Raw genomic sequence first — 21,457 nt, 5'->3', positions numbered from 1 at the left:
GAAATTGGTAGTCCGTGATTTCCTGCTGAGCAGACGAATGTCATAGCCATTCACTACCACAGCAGCGAGCGCTTTAACCTAGCTGTTCAGCGGTGCTCCTGTGCATTATTTTTAAAGCGAAGCTTTTTTTTCACAGTCTCTCGGGGATTGGCGTAATTTTCTTGCAGAGATAAATGAATAACACGTGGTCACGAACAAAATAGTATCAGTGAGAACACCTGTGTTCTGCGCAACCAAACATTAAATCAGGACATAAAACATGTACATAAATACACGTATATTTCCGCCTCATCGGTATCGCTAAAGCAGACTGACTAGCTCTTAATGGAAGAGAGCTCGGTACTTAACAGCTTTTTTTTTCTAATTTCTTTAATGAGTTGCGTTTGGATACCCTACTTATCTAGCGACACAAACCCGCAGTGCTACTGAGCATCTGGCCACTCTTGCACAATTTCCTAGAACGGATATGTGCCACTTTAAACCTATTTAGATGTGTGTCGTACTTCTCTATGCACATACACACACCTCACTTCGCAATTCTTCCTTCGCCAAGAGAAGGGCAATTTATTGGAAATAAGGCAGCGAGGTCAACCTGGGCCAACGCTCTTTAGCATGCTACTCGACGGGCGTCATACATCGTCCTCCTGAGCCGCTATCTTGCACACGTTCGAAAAGCCGACGTTCGATTTTGCCTCGCGCGATTGTCCAGGCTGCGCCGATATCGCGGCCGAGGCCAATCTAGTCCAATCGCGTGAGGCGAAATCGAACGTCCGCTTTTCGAACGTGTACAAGATAGCGACCCTGGCATCGCTGCGTCCATGGGCGTTATAGCTTAAAACTATTCCAAACTTTTCCATTCCAATTCTGCAATCAGCCCTCCACGATTGGTCAAAAGCTTTTTTGGACCACACTCACTTCACCTGTCTGTCACGCGACGTCACGAAAACCGCGATAGCTCCCCATCTGATATGACGTGTACACACTGATTATGAATGATTCTACGGAACAAAAGAGAAATAGTTATTTCTGATTCGACGCCTTTTCGTCATTAGCGCTCAGCTATTGGTCAAAAGTTTTCAGGTTGCACCCACTTCACCTGCCTGCCACGCGACGTCACAAAAGCGCAAAAACTCACCGCGTCAAAGTGACCTGTACGCGTTAAAGATGCATTAATATGCCGAATATGCCGTTAGGAGGCCAAAAGAAGCATAATGCAGTGCTAAAAAGCGGGCACGTCCTGTGCTACCGGGGCTTAGCGGAGAGGCGAGAACTAGGAGTCGGATTCCTGATTAATAAGAATATAGCTGGTAACATACAGGAATTCTATAGCATTAACGAGTGGGTGGCAGGTCTTGTTGCGAAACCTAATAAGAGGTACAAAATGAAGGTTGTACAGGTCTACGCCCCTACATCCAGTCATGATGACCAGGAAGTTGAAAGCTTCTATGAAGACGTGGAATCGGCGATGGGTAGAGTGAAAACTAGATACACTATACTGATGGGCGACTTTAATGCCAAGGTAGGCAAGAAGCAGGCTGGAGACAAGGCAGTGGGGGAATATGGCATAGGCACTAGGAATAGCAGGGGAGAGTTATTAGTCGAGTTTGCGGAACAGAATAATATGAGAATAATGAATACCTTCTTCTGCAAGCGGGATAGCCGAAAGTGGACGTGGAGGAGCCCGAACGGCGAGACTAGAAATGAAATAGACTTCATACTCTGCGCTAACCCCGGCATCATACAAGATGTGGACGTGCTCGGCAAGGTGCACTGCAGTGACCACAGGATGGTAAGAACTCGAATTAGCCTAGACCTGAGGAGGGAACGAAAGAAACTGGTACATAAGAAGCCGATTAATGAGTTAGCGGTAAGAGGGAAAATAGAGGAATTCCAGATCAAGCTACAGAACAGGTATGCGGCTTTAACTCAGGAAGAGGACCTTAGTGTTGAAGCAATGAACGACAATCTTGTGGGCATCATTAAGGAGTGTGCAATGGAAGTCGGTGGTAACTCCGTTAGGCAGGATACCAGCAAACTATCGCAGGAGACGAAACATCTGATCAAGAAACGCCAATGTATGAAAGCCTCTAACCCTACAGCTAGAATAGAACTGGCAGAACTTTCGAAGTTAATCAACAAGCGTAAGACAGCTGACATAGGGAAGTATAATATGTATAGAATTGAACATGCTCTCAGGAACGGAGGAAGCCTAAAAACAGTGAAGAAGAAAATAGGAATTGGCAAGAATCAGATGTATGCGTTAAGAGACAAAACCGGCAATATCATTACTAATATGGATGAGATAGTTCAAGTGGCTGAGGAGTTCTGTAGAGATTTATACAGTACCAGTGGCACCCACGACGATAATGGAAGAGAAAATAGTCTAGAGGAATTCGAAATCCCGAAGGTAACGCCGGAAGAAGTAAAGAAAGCCTTGGGAGATATTCAAAGGGGGAAGGCAGCTGGGGAGGATCAGGTAACAGCAGATTTGTTGAAGGATGGTGGACAGATTGTTCTAGATACACTGGCCACCCTGTATACGCAATGCCTCATGACCTCGAGCGTACCGGAATCTTGGAAGAACGCTAACATAATCCTAATCCATAAGAAAGCGGACGCCAGACTTGAAAAATTATAGTCCGATCAGCTTACTGTCCGTTGCCTACAAACTATTTACTAAGGTAAACGCAAATAGAATCAGGAACACCTTAGACTTCTGTCAAGTAAAGGACCAGGCAGGATTCCGTCAAGGCTACTCAACCATAGATCATATTCACACTATCAATCAGGTGATAGAGAAATGTGCGGAATATAACCAACCCTTATATATAGCTTTCATTGATTACGAGAAAGCGTTTGATTTTGTCGAAACCTCAGCAGTCATGGAGGCATTACGGAATCAGGGTGTAGATGAGCCATATGTAAAAATACTGGAATATATCTATAGCGACTCCACAGCCACCGTAGTCCTCCACAAAGAAAGCAACAAAATCCTAATAAAGAAAGGCGTCAGGCAGGGAGATACGATCTCTCCAATGCTATTCACAGCATGTTTACAGGAGGTATTCAGAGACCTGGAGTGGGAAGAATTGGGGATAAAAGTTGATGGAGAATACCTTAGCAACTTGCGATTCGCTGATGATATCGCCTTGCTTAGTAACTCAGGGGACCAATTGCAATGCATGCTCACTGACCTGGAGAGGCAAAGCAGAAGAGTGGGTCTAAAAATTAATCTGCAGAAAACTAAAGTAACGTTTACCAGTCTCGGAAGAGAGCAGCAATTTACAATAGGCAGCGAGGCACTGGAAGTCGTAAGGGAATACATCTACTTAGGGCAGGTAGTGACGGCGGATCCGGATCATGAGACGGAAATAATCAGAAGAATAAGAAGGGGCTGGGGTGCGTTTGGCAGGCATTCTCAGATCATGAACAGCAGGTTGCCATTATCCCTCAAGAGAAAAGTATATAATAGCTGTGTCTTACCAGTACTCACTTACGGGGCAGAAACCTGGAGGCTTACGAAAAGGGTTCTACTCAAATTGAGGACGACGCAACGAGTTATGGAAAGAAGAATGATATGTGTAACGTTAAGGGATAAGAAAAGAGCAGATTTGGTGAGGGAACAAACGCGGGTAAATGAAATCTTAGTTGAAATCAAGAAAAAGAAATGGGCATGGGCCGGACATGTAATGAGGAGGGAAGATAACCGATGGTCATTAAGGGTTACGGACTGGATTGGACTGGATGCATGCAAAAGGAGAATTCGTTTTTCTCGGCAACCACTGCAGTAAATTTGACTGGGTTTGCGGCATTTAAAAGAAAAACTTAAAATCTAGTGAGTGTTGGTTTCGAATTTCTTAGTTAGGCCGTCAATATTTTATAAAAAATTGACAAAAATTGCTAATTTTCAGAAAACGAAACTATCAAGTTTACAACTCTGTAACTCAACAAGAATAAATGATATCGCAATTCTGTGAATTGTATGTGATAGCACATCTAAAGCGGACAAAATTGATATGTTACATATGAACCTCAAAAAATGTAATAATATGTAATTACAACTTTTGCAAAACCGTCGTAAACAATGTAACAAATTCACGTAAGATGTAAAATGACATATAATATTTGTCCACTTTGAATGATCTAATGGATGCCGTTTACAGAACCGCGATATCTGTTCTTGATGCAAAGCTATTAGTTAGTAAACTTCATGCTTCTATTTTTTTCAAACTTCTGAATTTTTGAAAATCTTTCTAACAAAATTCAAGCCCTAAATCAAAATTCTGCGTCCAACAGTCACTAGAATTTATCTTACTCTCTCAAATGCAACAAATTTCATTAAAATCGGTCCAGGGGTTATCTCATAAAAACGTTTTTGCGTTTTTACATGTATTTGAATAGGCCGCGTCGGAGTTGGGCCCGAGCTAAAGCTTCCTCTTAATGACATCTTAGTTGAAATCAAGAAAAAGAAATGGGCATGGGCAGGACATGTGTCACAGAGTGCATGCGCGCGCTCCTTTCAAGATGGCCGCCATTGTCGCCCCAGCTACAGCGCCGCTTGCACGGCGATGGGGAGAGAGCGCTCCCCATTGTCCCTGAGCTCGCCATACCGGTTTGGTCACGTGTGTCGCCTCAGCGCGGCGGAGGGACGAGGCGGCTCGGCGAACAGCAGAGCAGCTTGGAGGACGAAGGAGCGGGGTCGTGCACCGGGGGACAGCTGAAGGTGTGGTCGGCAGGCCGAAGTTTTCGCCGGTCGAGCGACAGACGGTGCAAGTCCGTGCGGATCTTCGGCAGCGAGGTTGCAGCAGCCCGACGCTCTTCAGATGGGGACCCCGGCAAGCACGCCCCAGATAAGCCTCGTGTTCCAGCCTGCTCTCAGAACTTTCCGCCGGACTCTCTTTTCTAATCGCGTTCAAGCTTTCATTTGTTTAGCCATCGAGTGTTAATTATTGTATGTTGTACACTGTTAGTGTAGTGTTTGCCCTATTTATTGTCGCGTGTATTTTTCATTTGTGTCGCGTATTTTATTTGTTTTTCGCGAGTGTAGGATTTCCCACGTGGTGGGCTTAGTGTCGCGCGAGCGGCGTCAGGGCGTGTGTTGTGTGACCCGCACGCCTTCCGCGAACTAGGCCCCGCTGATGGTAATTTGTATGTTTTTCGAGTATGTCTCGGACATGATTTTATTGTATTAAATTGAATGTGTGTGTCGAACGTCGCCTCCCGTCTCATGCCTCTGGTTCACGGTCGATCAGGCGTGGACCTTATCGCCGGTCAGCAGTCGAACCTTCACTAAACGCACGCGGGGTGGGTTTGTTGTCGCCCCATCCCCTCCGGTTCGGAGAGTGCGAACTACCCCACCATCAATCTTTGACAACATGTAATGAGGAGGGAAGATAAACGATGGTCATTAAGGGTTACGGAGTGGATCCCAAGGGAAGGGAAGCGTAGCAAGGGGCGGCAGAAAGTTAGGTGGGCGGATGAGATTAAGAAGTTTGCAGGGGCGGAATGTCAACAATTAGTACATGACCGGGGTTGTTGGAGAAGTATGGGAGAGGCCTTTGCCCTGCAGTGGGCGTAACCAGGTTGATGATGATGATGATGAATATGCCGAACAAAGCTGAATTTTCTTCTGAACAGCCGCAGGCTGCCCTTTTCCGAAAGGAATAAAAGATGGCTGCCGCCAATCGCTCAGGCACAGGCTCAGGAACAGGCGGTGAGCATGGGTTTATTTGTGTGTAATAAAACTTTGCATAGCCGTGTAACGTTTTCAAGCACTTTCGGCATGTTTACGACCTCGTTCTGCCAACTGTTCTTTGCTGAGGATCGGTTTTAGCGTCATCCTTAAGCTTCCGTTGCATGCCGCCGCGATTGTCGATGAGCCACCGCAAGCTAAGTAAGAGAAAGCGGACGAATCGCAGACGCCGGCACCACCCTCTTCATCTGGTCATCGATATTCAGTGCAGTGGCTCAGCCCCATCGATTCCCACTCCACTTGAGCGTGCTCCTCGCCTCTTGTGAGCCAATTAGATAAGACAAGCCGCTCAGTGTAGTGTATTTCAGTGTATTTCATATGCAGCCGCTGTAGATGCATTCTTATGGTAAACGCTGTTTCTCCTGCTTCCCGGACGGCTCATTTAAACAGTGTATATATTTATTGAGTATGTTCATTTTTGTGTGTGCTAATGCTCTTTGTTTCGGATACACTAGTTTCACTTTATTCTTCTTTTTGTACTGTATTCCATGTTGTAACCACTCCTGCATGGGCCCGACGAGGGCCTGCAGTATTATAAAATAAGAATAAATTATAAAATAAATAAATGTTATTCGTTTTTCAAGCAAGCAAAAGTGACCTCCTATGAACGAGGAGAGCGTTTGATTCGTCTGTTGAGACAACCCTGCGGGTGACCGCCCGATGATTGCGTCGGTGGTTACGCAAATTTGACGTCAGGCCTGTATTGGAATAAAAACATATTGGAATAGTTTTACGTTATAGGGCCCGCCCGTATCTGCCAGTGTGCATTGGCATGAACTGCTGCTTCCATTTTGGCGTAACTTGTGAACAGTGTAGCGCATGAACATAAGCACTGCATGGTATTACATGTTGCATAGCGGGAAAATAAGCACAGCTGTACGCATCACATTTAGTTTTATCGCATTTAAATAACTGCTTCACTAAAAGTTCCCTTCACAAAGATTCCAACATGTATGTTTCACCTGTACACATATTATTGTGATAGCAATTATATACACACACTCCAGGCGAAGTATTGCCGTCGCCTGTGAGGCTCCGTATAAAGTCCAAGTGGGATATGATCGCGCCCCACGTCTGTGTGCTGTGGGTGTGAGGAAAAGCGTTTGAATGTGAGCCGAGATGGATGGTGGCTTGATGCGCGCAGTCCTCTCGCGCGCCCAATGTTGCAGGTTACGTGATCACGTGAGCGCAAGTGGGAGGAGGAGTTCAGCACGCGGTAATGTAACGACGAACGTGCTGGGGAGAGGGGGGCAGTTGAGCGTGCGTCTTCACGGCTCCTCCTCCAGCTCGGCCGTGGCGACGCGTGGCCGTCCATGCGCTGGAGCGCGTGTATATAATTATATACGACAAGGGGGGGGGGGGGTGCTGTAAAGGCTAGCCGGGCGTTTGCCCTCGACAGGAAAATGAAAACTGCACACCTATGCACCGTTTCAATAAACATGGCGACATCCGAAATATATTTCTTGCCCCATACGTTACGTCATAAGGAACTAAGCGTTTCGATCGCTTGGTTGCGAAATTACGACCTCGTTGCCAGCACAAGGGGATGCTCCACGTTTAAGAATGGCGTTCGCCATTATACCTGTGTCTGGTTGTTAATTTTAATACACCCAACAAGGCACTTAGTTGCGCGTAAGTGTAGCTTGCACTTATGCTGGCGATATTATCGTCGAAGCTCAAAAGCGCGGCATTGTCAACGGGCGTACGTAGTCGTGTCGTCCTGTTTGGATTCATTGTGACCAAGTCGATTCCCTGCGTAAACTGCCTGTGTTATAGTGTATGCGGGTATAAATGGTGCGCAAGGCCTTCTGCCAGCGATTCCTGGAATACGTAACCTTTACCATATCATCGCGCAAACATATTTGATCTCGTGTCTATAACGAAAAATAAAACAATGCGCCGTGTCAGCTGTATTCCAGGATCACTCTTGGAGTGCTCATATTGTTTTGATGTCATTCGGCGAGCGCACGCAAGATATGCCGTTCCATATAAGGAGTTTCGACGAAAGCAAGGGCACGCGTAATTGTCAATACAACATTGGCCAGTGAGCGTAAAACGGTGTATTTGCAGTGCGTGATATGCCGCGCAGTCGCAGGCATTTGCGAAAGACGAGGCATTTGCCAGTACGAGGCATTGTTTTTCAGGGTACCCGAAATTAGATCTAAGTAAACAGGCTACAGCGTTGATGAGCGCAGCGCGCTTTGCACGTACGTTGAGCTTCGGCGCCCGTGTTTGTGCGCAGGCCGTAGATCGTATATGTTAATATGTGGCTAGCTCCCTTCCCCAGGATTTCAAGCGCTACATTGCTGTTTGGTCCACAACTTACGCAAGTCTTCATCTTTGGAGTATGCGTACACCGATATCTGCGCCGTGCCTAACATGTCTGGTCTAATGTCCGAAGCGAAGAAGTCTTTTTAAAGAAAAGAAGAACGTATTAGCATTTTCGTCCGTACGAGAATGTCAACAACGTGACGAAGTATCGGTGCTTACTCAATAAGCTATGATCAACCTTTTCAAAACACTGCTAGAATAAATTCATCCGTCGCCGGATTGCAATGGGACCTCTTCGTATTAATCGACATGTTTATTGTCACTTGGAAACCTGTCGGGTAAACAGAGTGGAGAGCCTCTTTAACAATATTTTACGCATGCGCTCATCCATCGCGAAGGCTGTGCGTGTAACATCAAATTAGGTCCGTAACGACACATATCACCCTTCCATTTCGTGCACCAGTTAAGGAAGGCTGGAAGACATCTAAGCATCGTGCAAGCACTGTGCGATGGGCTAATTGGTGAGCCATGATATTGAAGCAACGCTATTACATCTGACACGCACACAAGCACCCTGAAATAGTCGGCCCTCAATGCAGCTTCGCTGCGGGTGACTATGTTAGCTTTCACATTTTTCTTTTCAATTTCGATTGGTCATGCTCACTAACATCAGGCGACGCTAAATGTTAGGTAAGCAAATTCAGTTCTATCTTACAGGATAGAACGCGATGGTAAATCGGTTCTGCAAAGTTCTGCAAAAAAAAAAAATGTAATATCACCTGTGGCGAAAATTGCACGATTGCAATTCCAATTGATTCCGATTGAACTTGCACGAAAATTCGAAACACGTATTCAAATAATTACCCGAACTCCACCAATTGAATTCCCTAATTGAATTATTTGCGCCAGATATTGCAATTTACGAATTGTAGCCCGTGAGCTTGCAAGGCGTATTCCACTTAGAACGAATTTTCGGTATGACGCCAGTTTCGAGATTTGCAAAGTGTGCTGCGACAACAACGCAAAGGCTTTCCACTTACTTTTGTGCTTCAATGCCTAAAAGAGCGTCGAGTGAAAAAGGTAAATGGAACAACAGTGCATTTTTGCTACGAGTTTGATGGCGCGTATCTCGAAACGCATTCCATGCTCAAAATACGTCCCTATATTGGAGATGCAGAGGCAGCCGTCACGGGAGGGAGACAGGCGTCGCTGTGGATTTCCCCAAGCCCGTCTGCAAGCTCCTCCTCTAGGCAGCAAAGGCGTGTCTTTAGGTCGACAAAGTGCGACAAAAGGCTTCAATCGCAGCTATAGGCAGACCGCCTAGAGTACTTATGACAAGTCATATCGTAGAGTGTCAGTTCCGCGTAAATCCATGCTTGGATTTCAATGCATGGGTTTTACGCTGGCTCCATTGTCTTTTATATTTGAAACGACTGCATGGGCATTACTTTTTTGGCGTGATAATGTGGTCACTGTCCCGAGCAATCGACTGTGCTTCTGGTGTGGGTGCCTATGATGGCGCTGCTTGTGTGCTTGTTCGTTCGTGTTGTAGCACGTGTGTGTGGCGTTTGTACTTTTCGTCTTGCCTTCTCACTTTATCCTTTTTAGAGAAGCGTACTCTAGGATCTCTGGAAAGCTGGCTGTGCAGAGTACGTTGACGTCTGTACCTTCACATTTTTCTTTCACTGCGTAAAAAAAAAAGAAAAAAAAATGAAAAGACAACATTGATCCCAATATTGGTTGAGCTCAATATTGATGTAATAACCTAGACTGGATTCAGTGCTTTCTGACTAACTGCTAAAAATACGTGCGCGCTTATGATTACAATTCGTCTATTTCTGTCACTTCAGGTGTGCCGCAGGGATCGGTTTTCGGGTCCCTCAACATTTCTGATTTATAATAATGACTTACTTGCCAGCATTAACTCTAGCATTAGACTCTTTGCTGATGAGTGCGTGCTTTATCGGGTAAATAATAACTCACGTGATGTTTCTGTTCTGTGATCCGACATTTACAATATTTCCAACTGATGCGATGAGTTGCCTATGAAATGAAATACCTGGAAGAGTAAGGTCACTGAAATGAAATACCTGGAAGAGTAAGGTCACGAGAGTAACGCAACGCAATGATATGCTAGCGAAAACATTGCTTATACCTACTCGCATTAACCCCGTCTCTTCATACCACTGTCTCGACATACGTGTAGTTCACAACTTCGCATGTAATATGCACGTTGAACATGTAACTAATAACACTAATCGCATGCTTGGATTTCTACGCCGAAGTTTCCTCCAATTCACATGCGTCACTAGTTAGATCAAAGCTAGAATATGCATTCTCTATTTGGGATCCCTCAAGCTCTGCATTAATTAGCGCCATTGAATTAATTCAGAACCATGCCGCCCGACACGTGCATTATAATTACTACCAGTGAATCAGTGTTTCATCAGTGAAAGCTAATTTAGGTCTGCCGATACTTCAATCACGCCGCAAGAATTTCCACTTGCTTATTTAAAAAAAATATTACACTAACACAACCCTTAAAGATGAACTTTCTTTTTTTCTCTCTCTCCCCAGATCATGCGTTCTCAGGAACAAATCCCCAATTCAAGGTTAAAATTCAGTTATGTCGCACTAATACATGTAATGCCTCTTTTTTCTTTCTTTTCTTTTCTTTTCTTTTCTTCTCTCTCTCTCTCTCTCTCTCTCTCTCTTTTTTTTTTTTTGCCGCAAACGAGTAGTGGTACGGAACCACCATCGCTACAAACCAAGATTCTGCCGCCTACAAAAACGCGCTTAATATTTCTTGTTCAACCGCTCCTCTCAGTAGTGCCCTCGGGTGCTGAGAGCATATGTAAGTAAGTAAGTAAATAAATAAATAAATAAATAATACATCCAAGATGGATCAAGCCCTCGGAGACGCCATCAAAACGTTGACTAATTCCACTACATGGTAATTACACTGCAATAAATAGTCGCGATAAGGTCTTCTACAAAAATTACTAGTGGTAACTTTCGCGCTATAGTGCAAATGCGGCATGAAAATGATGGACAATGTGTGTGCTTGTCTAATCATCATCCTTCTGACTTCAAAAGACTTTGACAAGCAATTTGACCAGTTTTAAATGCAACGATTCACAATGACTACGTGCGCTGAGACTATTTTCTTTGCTGTGTTTGGAAAACTAAGACTGCTGGATAAATTAGGGAGATAAATCGTAATAGTGGTAGCGTCATCAAACCATTTGTAAGCACAAACGCGAAAATGAGATATAACCACATACGAACCATCAGCGATCGCAGCGCCATCATAGCTGCTTAGTTGTGTAATACGTTTAGTTGGTAGCAGTGTATCCATAGTGGTGGCTCGGTAGCTATGGCGTCCTGCTGCCGAGTGCGATGTCGCATCATCAGAAGCACGCAAAATTTGGAGGACGCTTAAGCTTCGCCTTTAAGAGCGGAACGCGATAGCGTTAAAAAATCCCTGACTGCTTCTCACGCTTCCCGACAACTGGAGCAACCGTAATGTTTACCGGGAAACGCTGGCGGCGAACGCTATGCACGAAGGCGAGCTTTCTTGTAGAAACGTGGCCTCTTGTATAGGGCGTGGATGTGCGTAGGTGAACGCCATCTGGATGAAGTTACAAGTAACCGTGCGACCCGCTCTATGAAGGGCAGAAACGCTCGAAAAGGGGATTGTGTTTGAGTTTCCGCGTAACAGAATCATGTTTTCTCGCATATTCAAATTACAATCTGATGCTATTATGTCTGTAGGTTGTGTGTATGTCTTACTTTAGGATTTTTCTGACGCATTTTACTTTGAGAAATTCAATTTGTCCAGTAACGTCTTTGCGCTACACGGAAGGCTTGCGTGGTTGGGTATGCGCGGTTCGTAATTAATTTTCGCGCACAAGATGGTCGACGTTGGACGCTGAACGCGGGACGCCGTCGCCGGGTTTTCTGCGATACGGGGCCCTATCGTGTTAATATGAAGGCGGCATATACGAAGGCACACCGTGTTTTCCGTGCACGTTGAAGAACAGCAGTGGTTAAAATTAATCATGCCCCACTCATCCTAGCACCTCCCCTCTCCTACACCCCTCCCCCCCCCCCCCCTAGCCGGCGACCGTGACTGAACTAGTAAGTTCGCCCAACGGCTTTTCCACCTGCATAGCCTGAATGACGTGTCAGAATCGTAGAATAGCTCCAGATTTCTTTTTTGTGTGTGAGGAGGGTTATATATCCAAGACACACGCGTTACAGTTTTCGCTGCGTACTGATGACATATTTCCGAAGTGCCGCCGTCTTAAATTTGCGTCATACATGGTCACAGAGCCAGAAAAGAAATAAAGCAGGTTTGACTCACTCTCGTAGAGCAGGTTTCCGAACAGTTCCCAGCCCCACTGATGCACTTCGAGCGGCATCTTCTTCCAGGACGTCCTGTGGACCGCGAAATCCGACAGGCTGATGAGCAGCGCCAGAATGGGAATGGCGCTCAGAAGCAGAGCCCACACCTGCGGGATGTGGGAGTTACAGCGATTTCACTAACCGGACACACATTATGCGAACACTGAGTTTTTGGCAATCTGCCGTGAACGTCGGGCGTGTACAAGCAGTCCGGCGCGTAATGTGTGCCTTGCACAGCGTACTGTATCGGCTGCTCGGAAAAATGAGCGGACACTGCCCCGCTCGCTCAACAGCATTTCCTCTTCCTGTGCATTCACTCGTAGTCACTGGCAATCGCGTTCGTACGTAAACGTCCACTCAGACTCACTGGCACTCACTCGCGTCTACACTCTCGATCGTCTGCCCACCCTCGCTCACCACCCACGCCGCGCCCAACCGTATGCTCACGGACAGTCACTCCCGTTTTCACTCGCATCCCCGTTCCGTCAAACACGGAGGCAGCTGACAGTTACCGCTGGATCATGTTCAGATATATGTCTTTCCTCGTAGAATACTTTTATATTTGAGGAAGGTTGGGTCACGTTTGCTTTTTGAATGTAAGCTAGACGCTTCCTGCGAGAAGGTGCGGTACCGCAGCCTTTTCAGCTTGTCCCCTTATATTTTCCCAATGCGCTCACCTTCCAGTCGAAGGTGAGTATGTAGCCAAACACGTTCGAGGTGCTGACGTCGCTGGCCGAGAGAATGCCGAATGGCACGTATATGATGGCAGGGCTGTATTCTCCGACCGCATAACGGCTGTAAGTCTGGATCAGCGGCATGATGGTCATGTCCACTTCCTGCATCAACATCGCCAAGTACAAGTACTTCGGTCAGCCTGTAAAATCTTATTTTCATTCATAAATTTTTTTTATATGCCAACGCTGGAATCCCGTTATCGCGCCTTCTGTCTCAACCCTATAGCCCGCGCGAGATGTTTCCTGCGCCTTAAAATGAAGCACGTCTCGACATCGTCTAGCAGCGAACGCCGCCTCGGCTCTCTCAGTGGAAAAGCGCAGGCTTCTTATTGCAGTGCTAGTCGCCAGTCGCCGCGAAAGACATTTCAATGAAAACAAAGCTCTGCAGACACGAAGGCGGCCGAAATTTTCCGCGAAATATGTAGCAGTAGTTAATCTTCATACAAGATCATTGCGTGATTACTCCATCTAAACGCCGAACTTTATAAAAAGCTCTACTGTAGAGGTCTGGCATAAGTAGACGGACACGAATCGGCCATAATAACCTGAGTTTAAACTGCACGTTACGTTCCTGTGAGAGCAAGGCAACCGCTCTTATTGCGAATTGAGCCTGCAAGCCGGAGAAGACGACGAGTGGCGACGCCGCCTTAAAGTTCCCGTACCAACTTTCCGTGACATCATGAATTTTGTCTGTGGCTGCTCGGGTGTAGTTAATTATTTATCGGTAGAAAAAAATGCATTCTAAAGGGGCTCGCAGGCGGGGATACGCAACTACGTTAGCGGCCGGACCTCCCGGCAAGCGGCCCGCATTCTCCAAATTCACGACGGCAACATTTGCCGCAAAAACGAGTTTCCTCGTATGAGCCCTCGCCCACACGGACCCTCCTCTCCCGGGAAAAGAGACGGCCTACGCCCAGGCCCAAGGCCACAGATTTATTTTCAAGGAACGCATTCCTTGTAGGTTTGCAGTGGTTTCATGTAGATGTTTCAACCTAATTTCTGCGTCACCAGGAGCCTTAGCAGTCGCCGCGCTCCTGACCGAGTGATTGAGAGTTCAAAGCATTGAACGAGTAATCGGCTGCAGTGGTAGTAATGCTGGCAGTGATTGCTCACCCTTCGTTGCACGAGACCAACCATTCCAGTCCAGGTGCCGTTGGGAAGGCACACTCCTACCTGCCCGTCTTCAGGAAGAGTCGCTTCGTACCTGTTCCATTAAAAATGCAGTGGCCATTTTACTCTTTACATGTGAACAGACGAAAACTTTGCTATGTATCAACTTGCTCATCAAACCCAAATTCAGAGACATATTACGCTAATGTTTATACCTCAACATCCTGCAAGCTCTTACATATCCACCCACAAATTATATGCAGAGGTAGCAGACTTGCCGTCCCTTCAGCAATGCGCTGCAGGATTCATATCAGACATATAGCCGGTCCAACTGGTATAGCTGGTATACACTAGCCTTAATGTACGCTCTTTGTTCACGGCCATGACACGCGCCGCTATATTGAGAAAATGCTCCTTGGGGAAACGAAGACTTAAGCAGCATTTTCGTCTCAAGTCGCTGTGGCTTTTCGTGTCAAAAAACGTGCTTTGAGTGCTGTCTTGAAGCAGTGGAGCAGTAAGGCGACATATGGCGTCACCTTCCTGTACAGAACTTTAGCCTCTACAAGGCTGAAGGGAAGGCGGCAGGGGAACCTCACTATTCAGGTCAAGTCACAACATGTTTGAAAAAAAAGAAGGAAGAAGACTAATTGTGACCCCAACTTTCGTGTTCAGTCCCTCCGAACTGAGGCATATAACAGCAGCTTGCAAGCGACGCACTAAATCGGACAGCAGGCTCGTGTTGAAGCTATTCGCCCAGTGAACTTGTTACATAATCCAAAGATTGGCAAGAACTTCTTCTACATGTCACATTTACAAGAATCTGCTACGCATCAAGGCTGAAATCGCAGAAAATCATACGTCAAGTCAGACCGTCTCACTCATGGGATCCTTTAGATATCCGATGGCCTCCTTTGCTTTCAGTGAAGGTTGAGGCAAGCAGTAGTTGGGCTGCATCGGACAGCACTCGAACCAATCCAAATAAAAGATTGTGCAGTACAAAAGCACGAAAATAGAAAAAAATGTCAACTTGTTGTGACTTTTGCAAGAATTATGTTTAGGCGTCTACTGTCCTGTCAGAATCTAGGAAGACTAGCATAAGCGAGATAATGTTTTTTATATAAATTGAAATGACGCATGTTTCGTTTCTCTGGCTTTATTTTATTACACGATTGCTATGTTTTTAATTGCGGAGTTGGCGAGTTTTAAGTATATTAGTTCAATATCTTTTTTTCTGCCGCAGGTACTCATATTTAACATCCATTGGAAATGTGTATACATCTGACTTTTTTGCTAGCTGTTGTGCAGATAATACCGGGTATGTCCGCTGTGCTCGATGGTAGCACCGGAGCGAGCTCTTGTTAGCGCCCCTGACCCCTTTATGACTGGAGAATAACGCGCCATATATAGTACAACACAGCAGCAGTCTGTCGTCGAAAGCTCGAAGCTCATGTTATTAGAATGTATCGAAAGAAACAAATAGGGGCTGCAGAATTCTGGCATGCTAGCAAGACACAAGCATCTCTAAGCAGAGCGACAGAGGCACCGTAGTCCACGACGACGTGAAGAGACAGTTGGCGTATTTTGAGCAGCCGCCAAAGAGTTCAAATTTCGCTTCCTGGTCAATGGCTTCTTTAGACATGCGTGTGACGTGAGCGACAGAGCGTGGTGTCTATGGCTTCTTTGGACATGCGTGTGACGTGCGTGAGAGTGTGGTCAATGTGTATGTCAATGGTCAAAGTGTGTCAGTGTCAGTGGTCAGTGTGTCAAAGTATGTCAGTGGTCAAAGTGTGTCAATGGCTGCTTTGGACATGCGTATGACGTGAGTGACAAAGTGTGGTGTCAGTGGCTTCTTTGGACATGCGTGTGACGTAAGCGACAGAGTGTGGTGTCAGTGGCTTCTTTGGACATGCGTGTGACGTAAGCGATATAGTGTGGTGTCAATGGCTTATTTGGACATGCGTGTGACGTGAGTGAGTGTGGTGTCAATGGCTTCTTTGGACATGCGTGTGATGTGAGGGACAAAGTGTGGTGTCATTGGCTTCTTTGGACATGCGTATGACGTGAGCTACCGAGTGGGGTGTCAAGGGCTTCTTTACACACGCATGTGACATGAGCGACAGATCGTGTTGTCATGTTCTTTTTTGGACATGCGTGTGACGTGCGTGACAGAGTGTGGTGTCAATGGCTTCTTTGGACATGCGTATGACGTGAGTGACAGAGTGGGGTGTCAATGGCTTCTTTGGACATGCGTGTGAAGTGAGCGACCGAGTGGGGTGTCAAGGGCTTCTTTGCACATACGTGTGACGTGAGCGACAGAGCGTGGTGTCATGTTTTTTTGGACATGCGTGTGACATGCGTGACAGAGTGTGGTGCCAATGGCTTCTTTGGACATGCGTATGACGTGAGTGACAGAGTGGGGTATGAATGGCTTCTTTCGACATGCGCGTGACGTGCGTGACAGAGTGGGGTGTCAATGGCTTCTTTGGACATGCGTATGACCTGAGCGACAGAGTGGGGTGTCACTGGCTTCTTTGGACATGCATGTGACGTGAGTGACAAAGTGTGGTGTCAGTGGCTTCTTTGGACATGCGTGTGACGTGAGTGAGAATGTGGTGTCAATGGGTTCTTTGGACATGGGTGTGACGTGACAGACAGAGTGTTGTTTCGACGCGACACCGTGAAGGCTTCTAGAGACCTACGAGCTGTGCTCGCCTCTGCGTTTCGTGCTGCGGATGCGAGGAACTAAGAATAACAATTTAGTGAAATAATCACAGCACTTACTGCAGCTTTATTGCGCATATATGTAACGAGCTGTTGTTCTTTTGGATATGCGAAGTGGAACAATTGTTTCAGTTTTCAGAATGTAATCAATGCATGTAAAAGATATGAGGGCCTAGCAAGAAGAGGTATGCTCTCCTGGCCCAACTGTTGCTTCAAATCTTACAGTTCTTTGGTCAACCAATTTCATTCGAAACGGTTTATCAATTACCTGATGACAGCATTTCTCTCTCACGTTCCTTTGTAAGAAAGGCGAGCCAATTCATCGCGAGCCAATTCATCGCCGCTAACTTTCCTAGCTTATAGGGACCAATAAGCAAGTACATACATGTCATTCAGCAAATGATTAATCATGGCGCTTTCAAACTGCTCAATCAAGCTGTTTGCGTTTGAGACCATGAAACCAGAAATGGCGAACACGTCGTCGCGCACGGTAGGGACTGAAAAGACGGGATAGAGCTTACGTCATATTTAGACTGTTTGTGAGGGCATCCAGAAGCTGACCCATGGGACCGATGACTGTCAGAATCCCTCTTCGGTAAGCGACAGTCACGTACGGAGGCCACTGCACGTGGATCAATAGCATTCTTGTTGATCTGCAGATTAATGTTATTCGCTTCTTACGCTCAAAAGAGCAAGCACTGGCGTTTATTTCTCGCTATGAACGCCATGTGCTAGCAGCGCCTCCTGGATGACGCAAGGCTTGGAACTTCGGAGCCATCACGCCTGTGGATCGATGTTTGCGCTGTATTGCATACAAAGGAGAAATGACTGCATATCGCATCCCAGCCCTGCGGCAGGACGTCATGGCGCAGATCCGCAGATCCTCTTGATTGACTGATTGGCGTCTCTGTTGGTGAATTATATAATCTTAGCCAAACCCTGAGCAGTGGAAAGAAATGCGATTACTTAATGCTTTGCTAAGGCTCTATTGAAACTACAGTGCATTGCATTGATGATGACCCTTCATTGTCCATGCAGCTTTGTGGTTAACGGCAAGTGACCTCGCATATACTATACTGATTTAAGTTATACGCGCTTCCTCAAGACACTTCAGACGAAGAGAAAAAATAGCGAATGCCCGGTTATAATGAGCTTTGCCCATTCGTTAGCTGTGCTGAAGAGCGGGGAGGCTATAGCAGTCACTACTGCATATATTACAGCGAAGCTGTATATATCTAGGGTTCCGTGCATGTTTTTTCTCCATGAACAAACACTATCATCATCAATGGCTCATAAAAAATGCAATGACTCATAAATGCAATGACTCATATCCCCGTAAGGAGGAGTCTACAAGCACTCAGCAAAGTGAAGTGAACAGTGCTTATATTCTTGCTAATCACGCATACAACATACAGAACAGCATTTAGAAACCTGTCATCATCAGTGGCTCATACCCCCGTGAGCAATGGCTCATAGCCCCGTAAGCAAGCAAAAAACGCAATGACTCATAGTCCCGTACGGTTCATGGCTACTCACTCTGCGTAAATTGACTGCAATGACACTATCCCTGTCGTTGTTGTCGGTGATTTCAATGTGAATGTGTCGGTACCAAAAAGGGAGTGGTTTATGCGTTCCGTGTTGCAGACATATTCCTTGCGATGCCACACCTATCCGGTCCAACCGACCACCCAGCGGCGTACGTGCATCGATTACACATTATCAAGGAATGTGACTACAGTTGCAAGTGAAATAATGACCACCGATTAAGACAATAAATAAATGTGCTTACCTTTTGTCACGATGACCACCTATCACGAAAATAAATAAGTTCGCGCCTTTGTTCAAAATTGCCTGTCACCTCCGCGTCGTGTGCTAAACAGCTTCGCTGGTCAACCACCTTCACAGAGTTGAATGGCTCATAATTTTTTTACGTCTCGAAGCTGCTATTGTGCGTTTTACTGTGAAGCTGTTATACCTGGCGGACCTGTATGAATGAGCCGCATGCAGTGGTCTCGTAGGTTCGGGGGGAGGGGGGGTTCTGGGCTGGCTAACGTCCGTAAAGTGAACAAGAGATATTGCAGAGCTGCGTCATCTCGTAGGTGGGTTATCTGAACTAGCTAATGTCTGTAAAGTGAACAAAAAAGATAACGAACGACAGTACGGCCCAGAAGAAAGAAAGTACACGTGATTTCGTCGCGCGCCGCACCTGCGCAGTGAGGAGTGCACCCGCGCTGGCGGCCGTTACTGCCGGCTGCGTCTGCTATCGTCTGCACTCAATAGAACGGCGAGTCAGTTGTGGCGGGAAAACACCAGGATGTGCGCCGCGGTAGCCGCCGCGGTGTGTAAGAAATGAATTGTGCATTGCAGAGGTAGACCATTGCAACAGTTACAACTTCAAGAAAAGTGGGGGAAATGGGTAGACCATGCATTGTGCGCACGGCTGAAGAACAAGCCGAGTACGAGGAGAAGCGCCGGCAGCAGAGACGCCACTATAACCAACGACAACGTGGCCGTACAAAAGCAGAGAATGCGGCCAGTGACTTGGCCTGCTAAGAACGTCAGCAAGAGCAGATGCGAGTCTAATCGTCGGCGTCGAACGCAAGCCACCGATGAAGATCGCGCACTGGAGGCCGCTCATAAGCGTCAAGCTAGGTCGCTCGAGTCGCCGTCCAAGCGGCAGAAGCGTGAGTTACCACGTCCTTCGAATTTCACCGGGGCAAAATCCAAACTCAAGACACTTTTTCGGGACGGAGATTAGCCATAGTTACTCGGTCTACGATCGACAGCTTCACTGGCTAATCCGTTACCATATGAATGCTTTCGTCCGAGTTGTTTTAAGTCTATACGATCGAACGCATTGCTGTGTCGACCGTGTTGGACCAGGCACTCTTGAAGAACATGAAAGTGTGTACACTGCAGCTTTTCGCTGCGCTGTTTCTTCGGAAGTGCTCTGCAATCGTTCAACATTTTTTCCCCTTCAAAATGACTGCTGCATAGCAAATCGTTCGCAGCTGGCCGAGGGAATGTCTTCAATAATGTGCCTAGCCAGAGCTTGTACGCTGTCATCTCTGTTAGGGAAATCACGTTTGTCACTTGTGAAGTAAATCGCGAAAATCTGCAAGCCGCAGAGAAAAAAGTGGCACTGTATATTTAACCTAACATACCTCGTATCCCCATCACAATCACTTTCTGCACGGTCTGTGGCCTAGCCTATACCTATTGGGTGGAATGCAGCCAAAAACATGGCATATTAATGAAACGAAGACGACGGGACAAAGCTGGATACTACTAACTAAAATTTTTATGGCCACAGAAGGGCAAAATACCTTCCAGACCCGACGCACGTGCAATAAAGAACGAACCGACTAAGTTCCTGCTCACGCGTCAGGCTTATTTGCCTGATTCTCGCAGGGCTACCGCCAGATGTTAGCGGTCGATTTCGACTGCGAGCCTTCTAATGCACTCGGCCTGTTTTGACGAGCGCGTTTAGCTAGGTCAGCCGAGTGGCGGAATCAGTCAGAACAAATCGATTAATAAGGCTCATGACTGCCTTCTAAATGCTGCCAAAAAAGAAACTATCGAAGTAGAACCACACGCAGGAATATGGGCCTGCACAGTGTACGTGCAACCTTGCACAAGGTCATACAAAAAGCGTCCTCAGGCAGCGCATAAGGAGCATGAGGGCAGCTGTGTGGGCAAGGAATTACGCGTAAAGGATAAATTGTAAGTTACGTCTGGGTCATTCCATGCCGAATCAAGTAGCGTATTTTTTTTTTGAACGTGATAGATGTATTGAAAAAAAAAACTTCACATATTTCTTGCAGTTCTACACTCGTTGTGCACGTTTATTTTTGTTGCAAAAAATTTCCAGCATTTTGGCGGCAATTCGTTTTTCCTGCCAGCTAAGCTAGAAGGCATCTATGAAGATTTTTGAAGCCTCAAATGCTTTTAGCTCCCGCTGCTGGCAAACTTCAGGTAGCTTTGAATCGCTATCCGGGCGTTCAAACGAGAACATCTGGGTAAGTTACGAGAACAAAGCAAGATCATCCGGGCCACCAGTCAAAACTTAGAAAAATGCGGTATCTGGGCCTTAACCCTTTGTACAGGAACGCATTACATATGATAGTTACTGCGCAAACAAGTGAACTATTGCTTCCGAGTTCTTCCTTATATTTTTTCACAATATCACTCAAGCTGTAACTTCTAGCAGCTGAAGTTTTATTTGTCATTTCCAATAGCGACGTTCAAAGGGCAGACACAGGGCACCATACACTTCATTGTCATCTTTTGACGCTGAGACATGGTTGTCTGTACTCTTTTGAACGCCAGCGGTCCGTGAGTTCCACTGCTCGGGTTTTGCGTCGCCTCAAGAGGTGGCACCACTTTACGTGGCGCCTCTCTCAGCTGCTTTTCTTCTAGCTGGGCAGTGCGCTCTGTCTCCTAGGTGTCTATCACTGCCTGT

The 21,457-nt window shown here is 46.4% G+C and overlaps 1 protein-coding gene across 1 annotated transcript in view; it reads right to left on the bottom strand.

Moving 5' to 3' along the window:
* LOC135912831 (probable glutamate receptor) overlaps positions 1–18,841 on the bottom strand; it is a 40,801-nt gene extending 21,960 nt beyond the window's left edge. The window contains exons 1-4 of the mRNA XM_065445380.2: positions 18,785–18,841; positions 14,278–14,368; positions 13,108–13,266; positions 12,390–12,537 (exon numbers count right to left, since the gene is read on the bottom strand). Coding sequence (XP_065301452.1) covers positions 12,390–12,537; positions 13,108–13,266; positions 14,278–14,301 — 331 coding nt within the window. The 5' untranslated portion in view covers positions 14,302–14,368; positions 18,785–18,841. The remainder of the gene's footprint in view (positions 1–12,389; positions 12,538–13,107; positions 13,267–14,277; positions 14,369–18,784) is intronic.
* Between the last annotated feature and the right edge of the window lie 2,616 nt (positions 18,842–21,457).

The sequence above is a fragment of the Dermacentor albipictus genome, chromosome 3 (assembly GCF_038994185.2).
Source record: "Dermacentor albipictus isolate Rhodes 1998 colony chromosome 3, USDA_Dalb.pri_finalv2, whole genome shotgun sequence".
Taxonomy (NCBI): Eukaryota; Metazoa; Arthropoda; class Arachnida; order Ixodida; family Ixodidae; genus Dermacentor; species Dermacentor albipictus.
Note: the sequence above shows the minus strand (reverse complement) of the source record. Positions and strands in the feature narration are given on the sequence as shown.